The sequence below is a fragment of the Mastigoproctus giganteus genome, chromosome 5 (genome assembly GCF_048544385.1).
Source record: "Mastigoproctus giganteus isolate SK-2022 chromosome 5, ASM4854438v1, whole genome shotgun sequence".
NCBI classification, from domain to species: Eukaryota; Metazoa; Arthropoda; class Arachnida; order Uropygi; family Thelyphonidae; genus Mastigoproctus; species Mastigoproctus giganteus.
In genome coordinates, this window is record NC_143579.1 from 205,740,212 (window position 1) to 205,757,814 (window position 17,603).

At 37.1% G+C, this 17,603-nt stretch overlaps 1 protein-coding gene across 2 annotated transcripts in view; it reads left to right on the plus strand.

The window, feature by feature from the left end:
• The window catches only part of LOC150086029 (uncharacterized), a 125,228-nt gene that overhangs the window by 45,043 nt on the left and 62,582 nt on the right, over nt 1-17,603 (plus strand). The window contains exon 1 of one of the 2 annotated variants that reach the window (XM_090373664.1): nt 11,712-11,815. The exons of the other annotated variant lie outside the window; for it this stretch is intronic. Within the exon in view, the coding sequence (XP_090229790.1) occupies nt 11,799-11,815 (17 nt within the window). The 5' untranslated portion in view covers nt 11,712-11,798. Of the gene's footprint in view, nt 1-11,711; nt 11,816-17,603 lie in introns of those variants that run through there. 2 annotated transcript variants of the gene reach the window in all.

The window sequence follows — 17,603 nt, forward strand, 5'->3', positions numbered from 1 at the left end:
ATAAACGCGTATCTATATTACCCTTGTCCTCCTCTCAAACTAGCAGTTTCCCTGAACCTTTAAGGTATCCTCAATAATACTGGCAAAAACTTTTGCACAACCTTTGTTTAAATGTATCCCGTCTTTACAAAACAGATTCCTTCTGCCTACAAGTGCGGGCCAAGCTGATAGAAATTTCCCCCAAAAGCCTTGCAGAGTCCTTCAAGTCTTGAGTTAATCCACAAGGCTTTCAGCATATAATCCCTCTTATCGTGCCTGGGCAGAATTGCAGACACATAGACATTGTGACCTAACTCGCGACATTTCTTCAGCATGGTCCTATATTTGTCTAACAAATCGTCAGATCGTGTATGCTTAATGTCATTATAATATTCTCTTTTCTCCCCTTAAAATCTGACAGTCTGTTAGTGACATCATTAATAGTTGCTCCCGGCAGACATACCGTGGTTCTAGTCCACCTATCCTTATTACAAAAAATATTCCCCCTTTCCCTGACAATGGAGTCACCTAATAGAACTAAATTCTTTTGAACCAGAGTAATTTTCACTTGATTATTCTGTTCTGGGGCCCGAATCGGGAGTGCATCACTTGGTAGGTTGCTAGAGTCTCGAGTCCCTGGCGATCTCCCAGTTACATTATTCTCGAGGGCAAGCACCCTTTTTTTCAGTGACTCAAATTTTTTTAGCAATGCACCAAATTTTAACTTAAGATCGGTGCACTCCTTACAACGGTAACAAAGAAAAGAATCTCCAAGTGAGCTAGGATTATCTACTAGGTCGACCTTGGTCGTCCTTTACAGAACCTGTAAAGGACTTTTATTCTTTACAGGTTCTGTAAAGGATAAAACAATGACTCACCCGGAAATCGGCTATTTCCGTATGAGTCATGGTGCTCTCTGACGAAGTGTTCAAGGCGGATCTTGTAATAGCCATTATGAAATTTACTAATTATTCATAAAACAAACTTTCAAAAAATTATATTTATAATATAAAAAAAAAATCAAACTATTATGGGGAAAAACTTATTAAAATAAACTTTACAGTATACTAAAAAACTTTTGAAATCCTGCTCTACTTCACTAATCTTGCTTTAATCCCCTCTTATCTATGCTTCTTTAATTTCGCTATGAAGAGCTGTAATAGGCACGTCTGCTCGCCACGAATGCCAACAGTAGAATGTTTTAGGCTTACCTGGGCCTTTCTTAGATTATTCTGTGGTGGAAGAAGGGGGTGAAGGTGCTGTTTTCGATTTGCTGTTTTCCGGACAAAACACTCGAATTTCTGGGAGAAAAACCCATGCTACTCTCGCCTGAGACCGACTAACTCAGCACGTTGTCAAAATGGCCCATAAAAATTCCTTGAGTAATCGACAAGATTCAAACTCAGGTCTTTTTCACCTAGTGGGGACGATGGTGATTATAGCAACTGTGCTACCCAGAGGGCTTTTTTCAAAATATGTGTTTATTCTTTATCATTATTACTTGTACTAATGCTTTTAAATGCTTTTAAAACTGCGAACAAACTTATGCGTTTAAAAGCATAATTTTCTTCGTGCGACCTGCGGATAAACATGCCTGAAAAAAAATTAGTCTTCTCTTTTAAGGCAGCAGGCCAGAAGACACCTTGACTTTACGACAAAAAGAAAGATAATGTTTTGTAGGGTTTATTCAAAAGAAATTAACTATTAAAACAAAATTCCAGTTGAATCAAAGTATTGCTGCTCACAAGACTTCTGTTCTGAGGAGAACAGAAGTCTTGTGAGTTTTATCTCTATTCTGAGGAGAATAGAGATAAAATGTTGCAGTTTCTTTTTGCTCAGATTGAGCCTGCCTCTTCTAAATTCTGTTTTCTTAAAATCTGTATAAAGCTCTAATTTGTAGAGAAACACTTGTAGAGAAGGCCGTTGAAAAACTGCCTCCAATTCACCTTTCGTTCAATCCCAAAAAAATATGGTAATCAATCAATTTCTGGCGAATCCATCCTACGGAAAAATTATGAGTTTCGCTTTTAATTTAACAGTGCAGTCAGTTCGCTAAGACTTAGCTGAAAACTCTACATGACTTGCAGCAGATGACATTACTGAATCGTGTAGTAGTTTAGTAGTGAACATGATTGTTAGGTAAGTTGTGTGCCGAAGAAGCAGATCAGCCTCAATTTGTAGCGTGCAAAATTCTGGACGGAGCGAGACATGCTACAGTCAATTCGATTTGTAAATTATCCTCTTAAACCTTTATGACCTAAAGGTGGTAATGATGAAAAGTTGCTCGTGATGATAACCGATGCCCACCATACATGGCGAAGGAAGCAAAATCACTGGAAATATTTATCTGGACCTGAGGTACAACCAGAAATCAGAAGAGATAAAATATTTGCTCCTTGATGAGAATAATTTGATTTCATCTATTAATTTTTTTTCTGAATTCTCATCTGCGTGTTTGACTTTGTGAGCAGCCTCATATCATCATTAATTCTTTAATGGTATCGAGGAGAAAGTTTTCACTTGCGTTGGAGTGATGTTTGTAATATGGATGCTCAGGATGCAGTATTATATTTCCTGTTTATCTAAGGTACCAAAATTTTGAAGCCCTTTGGTTACTGTGGACATTTTTCACAACAACTGACAATCAGTAACAAACTGATATGGTACTAAAATTGCTAACAAAAGGTGGTCATCGCCAGAAACCGTGTTTTTCAGAGAATGTCGTCAAATGGATGACATCAGTGCAGTTCTTCCTTCTGGAGTACTCTCCGGTCACATTTGTTGATGTTGAAAGATCCATTCTTTTCTCACAAACTAATTCTTCCCGACAAAAGGCACAACTTCACTTCAGTTTTAAAAAAAATTGTGATGTGTTTTGATGCGAGTCCTTTTAATGCTTTATAAAAATTATAAATTTTTATAAATTTATAATTTTTATAAATTAAAGTCTATTATGCATATTTAATTCCTTTTTGGAACTTACACTGCCTGGCCACTTTATTAGGACCATGAATTAGCGCGTTGGATCTCCGTTAACTTAAATTATTGCTCTAACACGGCGTTGCATGGAGTCAACACGATGTTGAAAAAGCAAAAGGAACATTGGACAATTCATATAACAAACCAGTCCTTAATAGTACTGGTTCGTACTCATAATCCTACTCCCAGTAGGATTATGAGTACGAACAAATTTTTATTTTTATTTTCCGATTCCGAGGTTTATGACACCTGGTAGCCATAAACCTGGGAATTGGAAAATAAAAAAAAAAATTTCACACCACCTTTCATCCCACAGATGCACAGTGGGATTGAAGTCCGAGTATTGGATTGACCAGAGCAGGTACTTGTCCTTCCCGTGTTCCTCGAAGCATAGATAAACATTCAGAATTGTTGGGTGTACCTGATCTTCTGTGATATGATATGCGCTGGCGTTCACGGTGTCATTCAGTGGGACTAGGGGACCAATGGTGTGCTACTAAAACATGCTCCACATCACCTCAGCAGCCTGTACTGTTGGTACACAACAGCATGTTTCTCCCTACCTTGGTTTCTTTCTCTGTGCATCGTTGCTGAAAAGCGTAAATCAGAACTCATCCGACTATGACTGGACTCCATTTCTCCTGCATTCAACCTTTGCGTACCAGCGCAGCCGTATTTTCCGACTAGTATCCGAGATCAGTGGCTTTCGTCAAGGTACACACTCCCTTAGTGTATTCTTCGTTGGGTTCTTCGCATGGGCGGTAGTGATGCCTTCTAATGTGCTTCAGTAAATACTGAGGTTAATTGTCCCGTTATTCAGCGATTGTGGTTTTTTTTTTTTTTATAAAATGTATAAAATCCTCTCACTAGTTGTGTATGAAATAAAATGATGAATGCCAACATCACAATTGACTGAATATTCATTTAACACAGAAAAACAACGATGTTCTCTATTTCAACTCGAGATCTACACCACGGTGCAGTAGTAGTAGTAGTAGTAGTAGTAGTGGCATGTGATGCAAGAAAGCAAGTGTATGAGCTTATGCAGCATCAGCAAAAAAAAAAAAAAAAAAAAAATCACACCATTCTCTCCAAATGCCTGTCCAGTTCCTCCTTAAATTTATTCAACCTATCAACTTCCACAACGACAGATGGAAGTTTGTTCCAACAATTAACCACTCGCTGGCTAAAGGCAAATTTCCGCACATCTATCCTACATCTGTCCTTTCGTAATTTGAATTTATGCCCCCTTAGGTTCGTAATCTCAACAAGTGGAAGGATCCCATCAGAATTCAGCGTGCTGAACCCATTCAAGGGTTCAGCACGCTGAACCCTTGAATGGGTTCAGCGTGCTGAACTTTCATCAGATCACCTTGCAGGTGCCTAGTCTCCAGCCACTGCAATTTGCAGAACTTAAGCCTCTCTTGATAAGAGGATCCCTTCATTCCGCTCACCAATCTTGTTGCTCTTCTCTGTACACGCTCAAGCAAATCTACATCCTTCCTAAAATGAGGCCTCCAGACCTGTTCGCAGTACTCAAGGCGTGGTCCGACCATTGCCTTATACAGAGGGACAATCACCTCCTTTTCCCTGCTAGCAAAATTCCTATATATCATTGACAAAACTCCATGACCTGCCCTGGCAGCCTGTCTGCATTGCTCAGAAAACTTCATATCTGACTGTACAATTACTCCCAGGTCTTTTTCATTTTCTACCACATTAAGTGTAGTACAACACAGTTGGTACGTTTCTCTGGGGTTACTTCTAACCATATGCAGTACTTTGCATTTGTCAAGATTAAACTTCAGTTGCCACTTCTTAGCCCATCTGCCCAAATTATCTAGATCCTGTTGCAGTAGCACACTGCCATTACTGTCATTAACAACCCTGCCAACCTTTGTATCATCTGCAAACCTAAAATTTTTTATTTATGTTCAGAAGAGAGTGACTACAGTAGATTAGCAGATGATTTCTCTTTCTAATTCACTCAGTTGTTTTATCACGCATGCTTTCAGTTTCTTTTATATGTTGTTTTTCATATGAAAACGTCTGCCAGTCAAGTCAGCCACGCAGATCTAACCATGTTTTTCCTTGCTGATCTGCCTATCATCTTGCATCTTGTATATGCCTCTATGCAAAATATTGAAGTTTAAAGATCATTATATATAGAGATTAAATCAAAAATTTTTAAGTCGACCCTGATTAAAATTTCTAACAAAATATTTCAAAAATAATTGTACTTATAAAATAAATTTACAACGTTCCCAAACGGAAACTTTAATGTTGCTTATCGCTTTAACCAAGCTATAGACGTTCACCAAAGCAAATCGATAACACTTCGCTTGAAATAAATGCGTGCTGGCTATTGCTATCATTTCATGATTAACTTTTATGATCTGAGTTTGTTGTTGGTAACCAGCGGGCAGTAAACAAAAGTATCCATAAGAAAGCTAGATTGCTATTTTTTTTTAAATTACTGTTCTTTGCTTTTGTAAACATATATTACCCGGAGAAATGGATTCATTTTTATATTCGCAGAATAGCCGAAAATAAATTTATTTAGAAAATCAAGGCACATTTTGCTGAAGATATGCTGCCGACATCAGCATATATCTGCAGCACTAGTTAAGAGTGGTTAATAGTATTTATATAGCAATTTGGGTCAAAGGACTGAATCTTACCGAGTATAAACGAACGTTTATTTATTATTATTATACGTTTATTCTTGGATATAGGTGCTACACCTTATGCTAAAGCATATTAGCGTACAATGATAATTATATTATGCTCCTACAAGGGCTGATTCTTCCATAATGGATTATATGGACAAAAGGAAGAATCTGTTGAATTCAGGACTAGAAATGTGTAGAATCGTAACGAGGTATTTTTCCTTCTGGGGCAGCTACCCTGATTCCCTCTCAACTAAGTATATCGGATGAACGTGCACTAACGCCTCCATAGACGAGTGGTCAAACATGCAAGTACAAAAGCATGCGCTGTTTGAGTGACCGTGGTTCAAGGCCCTGACTACTAAATATGGTATAATGATCTTCTATTCCTTTCTATGTTGTGAACTCCTGTGGTCGTCCTGAAATATAAATATAAAATTTATTTATTTTTAAAATAATATCTTCCCTTTTAAGGAAAATATTACAAATATTTTCCTCCTAGCTCTGAACAAACGAGGAATATTTGAAAATTTCTGGCATATGATATATTTCATTACTTGACATTAAAATCAGCATAATAATATTGAATCAGCACAATCACAACAGTGCTGACAGCACCATGAACTGCCAGAGGTTGCCGGTCAGTGAATGCGGAATATGTACCATTTCTAGAGTATGCCTCTCCCCATGCAGTCTTCAGTAGTGTAGAATAATATCTCAGAATTTGTTGCCGATAATAATTTATTTTAATACGATATTTCCAAACCTACCTATGGAATACTATAGGTATTCCATAGGTAGGTTTGGAAATATCGTATTTTGGAAATATCCAAGCCTAACTAGGGAATACTGTTGACCTCGTCTCTGTATGTACCATTCCAGTAAAATATGGTTTTCGAAGATCGCTTATATCTGAAGAGCACTTGTTGAACACCAGTTAGCAAAATCGCTTAGTGATGTGAGTCATATTTAATATTTTTTCTTATCCGTCAAAAGCAAAAGAAAAAAAATTAAATTGCTATTTTTATTAATATGCCGATTCCTCGAATAAGAAACTTATCCTGTTTCTTGAAAGTCAAGAAAAAAAAAGTTTTTCCTGTGTTATTTTCTCTTCTTAAAAAGATGTAACGACAATTTTCTACCATTAGCAATCATATATAATATTACTGCACATCACTGCTTCTTTTGCAGCGAGAAGCAGTGACATACAATGTTTCCTTTTCATATTTTGTTGATCATAGTGTTATCCAGCTGTACTTACAAATTCACATGTCGTTGCGCATTGCTAATCTGTGACAGGATGATGAATGTTGGCAGATGTATGACACTTTGAAAACTTAACAATTTCTTCTTATCAGCATCAAGTTAATGTTTACGAAAAAAATTCTTTATTCGTATTGCAATATCCAATCTACAGATATAGCAATACAAGTTTCACATACTTTTACTAGCGGTGTGGTGTTCGATTTCCTCGCTTTTTTTTATACTCCCTTTAGTTTTTAAATCATTTTACATTTTTCATTTTCAGGTGATTAATTAACATGATCCTCATTTCCAATATGATTAGATATGTGAATGCTAATTCAGTTATTTCATAAGACCAAATTAGTTTTCATGCTGTTTGCAGCCATGTGAAAACTTGTTTCAGATTACAGCAGGAACTGCTGAAATTGTAGCTGCGACGTCCGGGCAGTGTAGCACCTGAAAAGTCAACAGCATAATGGACTTTAAATATACTCGATGTGCACAGAGTGACCCTACTTTATTAGATACACTTACTTTATACCGAGTAGGTCTTCATCTAGTCCCCATAACAGCTGGGATTCAACGAGTGTCAAAAATGTGTCACAGGTTACTGGTCCATGTTGACTCAACTGCTTCTCACAGTTGTTGCCAATTAGATGCTTGCGGATCTCTATTCCGAAGAGCTCGTTCTATCTCGTCTCACAGGTACTCCATTGGATTGAGATCTAGTGATAGGGAAGGCCACTGCAGAATTTTAAATTTAGTCTCATTTTCCTGAAACCACTTCTGTACAATTCCAGCCAATGGAATATTGTGGCATGGCGCACATTCTTGTTGGAAGAACCCTTGCGCAGATGGATGCACTGCAGCCACGAACGGATGCACCTGGTCAGAAATAATTGCCGGTTGTTGTTGTTATGTGGTTTTAGGAGCATCAGCGACTAAGGCTATATTGTTCCCTGTATACTGTCTGTAAACTGCATATGTTCTGTGGTCGGTTTTCTGTTTGCTGGAGGAAAAACCCGAGTCTCGGGAAGGAAAAGCCATACTACCCTCGCCTGAGATCGCCTAACTCAGCCACGTTGTGAAAAAGGCCCATTAAAATGCCTCACATCATCAACGGGACTCGAACTCAGGTCATTTTCTCCTGGTGTTGGGAGTACGGCGATTCTACCAGCTGTGCTACCCACGAGGACAAATAATTGCCGGATAACCTGTGGCATCTAAATGTTGCTCTACTGGTATCAAGGATTTAAATGTGCACCATGAACACTCCTCACGCCATTGCATCCCACCGCTAGCCTTCAACTTTGACAGCTGGCAGAATGGACTTCAGTGACTGACTTATGCAGGTTTCGCCATATTCTGGTACCCCCATCAGCGTGAAGCTCCACTGTCCAGTGAGGGTGTTCTGAGCTCACTGTAGTACCTTTTGTTGACAGGAGTAAAATCTAATTCGGTTGCCGGATACTCTGCACAAGACTTGTCAGCCTCCTTTGGCCTCTCGTATCAATCAGATGTTTCCGAATACAGGAGAGCCGTTGGCTGGATTATTTTGATCAATCTTGATAGCAGTCATAAGTGAGAACCCCAGGAAGGTTGACGTTTCCGAGATACTCATACCAGCATGTATGGTGCCGACTCTTGAAATCACTTAAATCTTATGTTTTCCATTCTTGCACTGAACTACACACATACTGTATCCCTAAGGAGGGACGGACTGGAGAAAGCCTTTCTTGGTAAGACCACCCTTTCGTTGCCATCACCATCTTGTGTGTCTTGTTATCAATAAAAATAAAAAATAATTCAAACTGATGCAGAGAATATGTTAATACATAGAACAGAAAAACAAGGAGCGGGATGTGCATAGAAAGGAATTGAGCATTGTACGCATAAGCCGTAAATAAAGGGAACTCATTAAACTGGTGATATTCTGGCTTCTGTTACTCATTTATGGACAAATTCAATGGAAAAGTTCTGTGAAACACAAGCAGTTGCTCTTGACATCTCAAAGGCTTTCGATCGTGTTTGGCTTAAAGGTCATCTAAACAAGCTTCCATCTTATGGTTTACCAACTGTTTTTTGTAATTGGTTATCCAGTTTTCTCTCTGATCGCTCACTGAGGCTGATAGATGGCTCTCTGTCTTCTAACTTCTCCACTAATGCTGGTGTCCCCCAAGGTTCAGTTCTTTCCCCCACTCTTTTCCTCCTGTATATTAATGACCATCTTCCATTGACTGGAAATCCTATCCATAGTTTTGCCGATGATAGCACATTGCATTCCACTTTCCATTTTGAGAAACCTTTCCCTGCTCAATAAGCTTCAACTTCTCGAATATCCGCTACTAATTCCTTAAATGCCGATCTTCAGGTAATTCTCCAGTGGGACAAAGACAACTTAGTTGATTTCAACCCTTCTAAAACTCAGTCTTGTCTTGTATCTCGCAAAAAGGATTCTTCTGCTCCTATGCTTACCTTTGGTGACATTCCGATTTCTAGGCAAGTTGATATATCTCTTTTGGGGATTATCTTGACTTCTAATCTGTCTTGGCACAAGCCCATTACAAATATTGCTTCCTCCGCATCTAAAAAAACTTGGTTTTCTCTTTCGCTCTCGGCGTTACTTTTCTTCCAAACAGCTGCTCACTCTGTACAAATCGCAAATTCGCCCTACCATGGAATATTGTTCCCACATCTGGGGCGGTGCCCCCAAAACCTCTCTCAGGCTTCTTGATTCCATTCAGAAGAGGGCAGTTAGGTTAATTAATGACCCATCTCTAACAGAGTCTCTACTATAGACGTACTGTTTCTGCTGCATGCCTTTTCTACAGATACTTCCACGGGCATTGTTCTTCTGAATTGGCTTCTATAATTCCCGCTCTCTCTTTCAAAACACTCAGAACACGTGCCGCCACCAGCCAACATCCATTTACTGTCCAACTTGAAACTCACAGAACCAACTTTTCATCTTCCTCGTTTATTCATTCAACTGCTGTTTTCTGTAACAACCTTCCTTCATACGTATTTCCTGAAAATTACAGTCTACAGAAGTTGAAGTCTAATGTCAACAAATATCTTCTTTTGTCTTCTCAACCCAAGCACGGTACTAAGTACTATAGGTTCTAATACTTCTCGTGTTTGGGGTTTTCATAAAAAAAAAAAAAAAAAAGGCAAAAAACTATCATAACAAAATAAGGCGGTCGTTGAAGTAAACGGAAAATTGTTGATCTTCCAGGTTAAGGAAATAAATATGAACATCTTTTAAAAGTTTTAGAATGCTGAGTAGAAAGGCAGTGCTTTTGTAGTTATGTCAGCTTATTATTATTATTATTATTAGCCATATGGTGCAAGGAAGCCTGATGCTTATGCTGCACCATCCAAAAAAAATTCCTGAGTTACCCTGAGAGAGAGAGAGAGAGAGAGAGAGAGAGAGAGAGAGAGAGAGAGAGAGAGAGAGAGAGAGAGAGAGAGAGAGAGAGAGAGAGAGAGTAGAAAGGAATCAGTAAGAAAGAGAAGAATGATGATATCCAGCTCATGACCCTGAGTGTGCCAAGCCCATACTCACCAGACGTGATCTCCTGGGGCAAATATGAAAAGGAACAGCTAAAAGAAAAATCGCTGTTTAAAATTTGGTCTTAAACAAAATTTGGACTTTGGTCTTATCAGCTTGTATTGTTTTGTTATATTCAAATGAAGAAATGCAATGTAGTCTATGTTAATTGACACGAAAACAAAGAAGCGAAATATATTAGAGCCGGAATAGTGTACTGTATTGTAATTCTTTTGCAGTATCTCTTCAAAGCAAGAACAATAGTTAAAATTATAGAATGCTCTATTAATGTGAATTAAAATGGTAATAATTCTTTTGAGTTATTATCATTTTATTTGATTTTAATATTCTTCTTAATATAATTGATATTCTTTGATATTCGTATTAAAAGTGCAATTTTAATTACTCGAATAAATAAAGTTGCACTATTAATATGCATATTAAAAAAATCCATGTTTTCCTCGAGTATGCTTCTATCTACAAATCATGCTGTGTTATATTTAATTTTTGTAAAATATAATAAAGGTACTATAAATTCTCACATTAAGAAATAGGCAAATCTGTCCAGCATAATTGCTTATCACGGCTATTTAAAATTACAAAAATCGATAGTATTGTTTAATCGCATAATTAATAGGAATATCCTACAGCGAGTATGCCTGAATGATGAATATAAACGTAGCAAACGATAGACAGGAGAGAGAGAGATTTAATGCGACCAATGTATTAGTTTATATTTTATGTTCGATTTTTTACTGTTTAAAAATGTCACTAATGTCTCAGCAACTATTCCTGTTTTTGAGTATTAAACATAGTATAAACTGGCGACACACTACAGGTAAAAGATCCTCAAATCAATATAAAGAATCCGTCAATAAAAATGTATAATACATTAATAATAAATCACACAGAACGCGTGGTTTGAATTATTTAAGAGAGAAAAAAAAAAAAAAAAAAAAAGATGCGACGAGGATAGGAAGATAAATACAGTACAGTATAGTATAGGAGAAATGAAACAATCATAGATGTGGACGTACTAAAAACGATGATGCACGCAGTCAAATAGCAGTTTCAAAAATTTGTTGCCAACTGCGCACGAAGTGAACGTGAATCAGAGCATTAAGCTCAAACGCAAAGGTGCGCGTGTTTTGCCCAGCACGCTTATTCAGGTGCAAGTTCTGAGCATAAGAAACTTGCAACGAGTATCACAAATAAAAATTATATAAAATGAGCACGCGAAATGAAACTGCATATATAAAGTGTCTACGTGGAAATCGCTCAGTGGAATCCGAAGAGTCATCAACTCAATGTTTATAACAACTTCGTACGATTCTTCGTGTATAAAATTCTTAAAAATGCCATGAAGCAAGAATTTCATGGCAGGTCCTTCGGGGTAAGTTTTGCATTTTCAAATCTTCAACTGTAAAGTTACCAATGTATTACGGTAAAATGAAGTACTTTGCAAACTGTAAATACATGTACTTGTTTTTACTTGCATATTTATGCTTAGTTTATATTGTTGCATACGATCTTTTTTATTAAAGACATTTAATTAATTTTATTATAGTTATAAATCTGATAATTAAAATCGATATCAGACGAAAGATTACGTTTAGTTTAGAGAAGGAAAATTCCATATCCTCATCTTTTTTTTTTTTTTATTGCATTTTAATCACTTTTATCAACCATCATTTGAAAATCTTTCATAAATATGATATAATTTATATAATTTATTTTTTGTAATATTATTTCTTGCCGCACAGACTGAACGGAAAAGTATAAAATAAAATAAAATAAAATCTAAAATTTAGTAAGTGAAATGTCTATTTACACTTAAAAATATGCGTTATGCCCTTTTAAGGTGACATTCCTGTATTTTTGCTAAACGTAAGTAAATGAGTATTTAAATTTCTCTAATTATGAAAATTACAACATTATCTTATCTTATATGTTTAAGAAACAATGCTGATATACTTCTAAGGAACATAACGCCATTTATTTATCTTACAAGTTTAAGGAACATAACGTCCTTTTTTTTTATCTAATAAAAGATGAAATTTTTATCTGTACTACTGGTATCCATAATGGGGAAAGTATTTTGTTATACTCTCCCACTGTGAGAAGGTACTTATCCAGTTTCCTCTTAAACTTCACCAGACTCTCAACCTCATCCAGCCAGAAAGGCAGTTTATTTCAATAGTCGGCAACGCGCTAACCAATTGTAAACTTCCTGAGGTCCAGTCTATTAGTTTCCCCCCAATAATTTATATTTATTCCTCCTAGTTTTCACGGTCCATTTCAATGAGAAAATTCACCGTCATTCAGTATACTCTCCCATCCCTCAATGATTTATACACCTTAGTCATAGCCTGTATGAGATAGCTGTTTTTTTTTCGGGTATTGTAATGCTTGTTATCAATTACCCTTTGCTATTCGCACTAGATGAGTCACCTGTCTTTGAACTCTTTCAAAAAGTTTAATGATGTCTTTCCTTACCTATGGCCTCCAAATGTGAACACAGTAGTGTATTCCAAACGTGGTCTCACCATTGACTTGTATTAAAGGAAATGTAACCTCCTTTTTTCCTAGACGTAAAGGTATCGTAAACCATTGATACAACACCTTCCTGGCAGCTTGCTTACAATGCATGCTAACTTCATGTCTGACTATCAAAACATCCAAGTCTCTTTACTCATAAGAAATAATAATAATAATAACGTATATATTCAGTAAAATGTAACTTTAATTAAATAGTTTGGAGCTTTCAAGGCTGAACGTGCCTCTTTGTCAACAAATTCTAACAGAATGAAAACTTTATTTAAGTTACTCCTCTTAGGTTAGTATTTTCAAAATGTATATAAGCTTAACTTTGGCAGAACTGAAACTCAACTGTTATTTCTCTTACTATTCATAAAGTCTGTCCGAATCATTCTGAAGAAGCTCAGCCTAATTTTAATTGTTTACCTTCATTCCAAACTCTATATCATCTGCAAATTTCAACATCTTACCCTCTATTCACTCATCTATATTGTTCAAGTAGATCAGAAATAAGAGTGGCCCCCGGCACCGTACTTTGAGGGACCCCACTTGTGTGACCCTGGCCCACTCTGAAAAATGACCATTTAGTAGCCTTTTTCCCCGTTCTTCGATCATCCGCCGCAAGACCTTCGCGATCCTAATAGATGCCAGCTTTTATAGCAGTCTCCCATGTGAAACTGTCCCAAATTCTTTACTAAAGTTCAAGTATATCAGGTCAAAATTGTTACTTGCATCCAACTCCTGTGTGACCATATTATAGTAATTTATCAGGTTGGTCAAACTAAAATTTTCCCTTTGCAAATCTGTGTTGTGATATGTATTTAGAATACTTTTCAAGGCAATCATGTAATGCATCTTTAACCATAGACTCCATTATCCCTGCCGCTGAGGTTAATGGAATGAATAGACTAGTTGTTTTAGTTATAAATTTCTTGAATACCCATTGTTCCGTTGCCTTTTCTCTCTTATATATTTTATTGAAAATATTTTATTATGGAAATCCAATTGCCTCGAAACTTGAAACTGTGACATGGACAAGATAACTTGTGTAATCGAGACCCACTAATATCCGTAAAATCGGGAAAATGCTAACTCGTTGTGATTTGCAGTTGTATAGGATCTGTGATACCATTTTAAATTAGATTTTTAAATTAAATTTTTTCAAAAGGCAATTTAAGTTTTTTATGAATATTATAAATATTGAAAATTTAAGCGAGGACATTTTCTTACTTGAGATTTTCAAGTTTTGTTCAGATCTTCAGGAAAAGGGAACCCTTAATAACTGTTTCAAGGTACGGTATAGAACTGCACATAACTCAATTATAGAACGAAATTAACTAATTAAAATAGATGGAAGTTGTATTTGGGTAAACCTGCCTGAAATATGTTACAAAATGTAATTTAAAATGGGGTCACAGATCCTATACAACAGCAAATCACAATGAGTTAGCATTTGTCCGATTTTAGGGATATTAGCAGGTTTCTATTACACCAGTTGTCTTGTCCGATATGTCTTATATATTTCATATGAAATGATTGAGTCCAAGAACCTTCTCATTGTACAGTAATCTTTCTTTCTTGAAATAAAAGCACTTGTCCTTATCCCTGGGTACCAAAATCTCATTTGTTATTTTAAGTTAACTTAATATGATAAATATCCACCTTAATATAGTGTGGTCACTTGGCCCTTCAATAACGTGAGGAACTTCTATGGGCTTTTTTTTCCTCTTCGTGGCTTAGTCAGTCTCAGGTTCTGGGGAGCAAGATTTCCCCCCGGAAATTCGGGTTTTTCGATTAACAAAACAGGCAAATCGACGGGGAACACGCGCAATTTACAGGTGTGTTGTACATGGGTAGATCAGTTGTTTTTCGGGCAGCTCTATGGTCTGATGCGTCTTATCCTCCAGGAAATGAGATACTTTCTTTTTATGTTATTAAAACTTCGCTGACCAGTGTATTGAACAGTTTCAAAACAAATATCGCACGTTATAAAACAATTTTAAACATAGAAAAACAAGTCATAAAGAACCAAAAACAAAAAAACCTCATAAAATATTTGCCATACAAAAATTTGTCGCACGTCATAAGACATTTACCATACATCACAAAAATTTGTCACGCGTCATAGAGCGTTCATCAAACCTCACAAAACATTTCTTACGTGTCATAAAGCAATTATACGTCAGCCATTAAACAACAGGCCGCCGTAGCCTAGTGGTTAGGCGCGCGGGTGCATAAGTACCCGTGCCTTGAGTGACCGGGGTTCAAGCCCGTGACCACTGAATACGGTGCTGTTTCTTGTATTCTATCTATCTTGTGAACTCCTCTGACCGTTTGGTCGTCCCCGAGTATAAACAGAAAATTTATTTAATTACAACACGCCTAAATTAAAAATAGAGCAAAAAACAGGCAGTTCTAGAAGTAAATTTTTTGCTTGTTTCATTCTCAATAAATGATTATTTTTCAAAGTTTAACAGAGAACCAAACCTATCTTGGCGGGCAGATGAGGCTATAGAGCAGGTAAACTTTTATACCATTTAACATGTTACTAGAAAAGTGTAGAGGTTTAATTATTTTGTTCTAGTTTTTTTGTTGGTTTTATGGCTCACCAGCATCTTAAGCCATATTTAACTTTTAGTATTGTGTCTGTACACGTGTATACTCACGGGCCGATTGCCCAATGTGCGCAGGATTCTGCAGTAATATTTAGGGGTCAGGGATGCATTATTGGTTTTGGTGGAATACTTTTTTCTGTTGAAAATATGTTATAGCTGTTTAAGAAACGTTTATGCTTCCCTTTTCCGTATAGAGATTTTTGTTTGGTTTTGGTTTTTATGGCGCATGGGCGACTAAACCCATGATGCGCCAAGTCCGGCCCATATCTTGATCCCGTGCGTCTTATCCAAGGCACTCTTTCTGCACGACCCTGATTATGTGAGATGAAAATTGCAGAATAACTCATGAGGAAAGCCCTATTCGCTCTAAAAAAAAAAAAAAAAAAAAAGCGTGTGTTCTCTGGTCGATTTGCCTGTTTTGCTGGACGAAAAACCCGAGTTTCCAGGGGGTAAAAACCTTGTTATCTACGCCTGAAACCGACTAACTCAGCCACGGAGTGAAAAAGCCCATTAAAGTTCCTCGCGTCATCGACGGGATTCGAACCCCGGGCCTTTTCCACCCGGTGTGGGAGGACGGTGACAATACCACTGTGGTACCCACTCATACCCCTATTCGCTCTGCATGAAATCGGCTAACTACAGCCCCGATTTAGGAAGCCGTGATGATAACCTCCAGAGATTCGAACCTAGACCTCTCCAATTTTCGCCGCTTCTCGTTCAGTTAAGCGAGAAGTGGCAAAACAAAAATTGGTGATTATTTTTGCGGAGAGCTAATGGATAAAGGGAAGATGACCCTTGTCCAGTTTTCATTTATCTCTAAGTTTTCGTGTAATTACGTTTGCTCTTCAATTGAATCTAATTTCGACAAGGGATTATTATTATTATTACTGAGAGAGAGAGAGAGAGAGAGAGAGAGAGAGAGAGAGAGAGAGAGAGAGAGAGAGAGAGAGAGAGAAAGTAGAAGGGAATCACCAAGAAAAAGAAGAATGATGATATCCAACAGGACCCTGGGTGTGCCAAGCCCATACTCACCAGATGCGAGCTCCTGGGATTAGTACAGGCAAGGGACATCTCATGTAAATTTTCTTCTTACTGTGCTCTTTAGGGGCCATATTATCAGTTTGCACAATGTTGTACTTACTTGAATTCAATACAGTAAATTTATGTCAAATCAGCAAGACAAAAAATCACTTCAACTAAAGGATGTTAAAACAAAACATGCGGCCAACACGTTTACAAACGTTGCTATTGTCTAAGAGGAAGGACCACGTGATCTGCTCAGAGACAATTGCTAGCCCATTGTAAAGTGAAATAAGTAGGTGCTGGCTGATTAACAGACCACTGGTTAGTAGAATCACAACAGCTTTATAGAATCGAATTTCAAAAACCAATTCGAATTATTAAAATGCCCTACACTTCCATCATTATCATGTTCAGTTATAAGAATCAATTTTGAACACCTTCGGGATATTTTTCTTAAGTACATTTCTGGAGGTTACTACCATAAAACAAAAAAAACAATTTGCAGTTTCCAGTTTATTGGGATTTTCTCTTAGTGCAATCTATTATAAATGGGTAGTAAACTCTCTATCTTATTGCCTTTGGGATAATACCGATAGCTGGAATTGTGTGGGTTTTTACGTTATTATGGTGAAATGAGTTTCCCCTTCCATGAAATCTTCAATCATATAAAAAACAAATAAATTTTCAGAATCTTCTCTTCATTCCAATTTTTTAAGCTTCATAAATTTGTTACACCGTATCTTACTTGCACCTATCGTGTTAGTTGCAATTTGTGCGTGCCGTGTTCCTTGTTCTTGATTAGAAGGCAGATTACGAGAAATCCTTGGCAAGGGATGCAAAGAAAAACAGCAAAGAGTTCTTTACTTATGTAAACTCTAGAAGGAAGGGGATGAATCAGATTGGTCCACTTGATATTGATGGGTCAAGTGTTGATGATCCTGCACAGGTAGCTAACAAACTAAATGAATATTTTGCATCGACATTCACACATGAGGAGTTATTCAG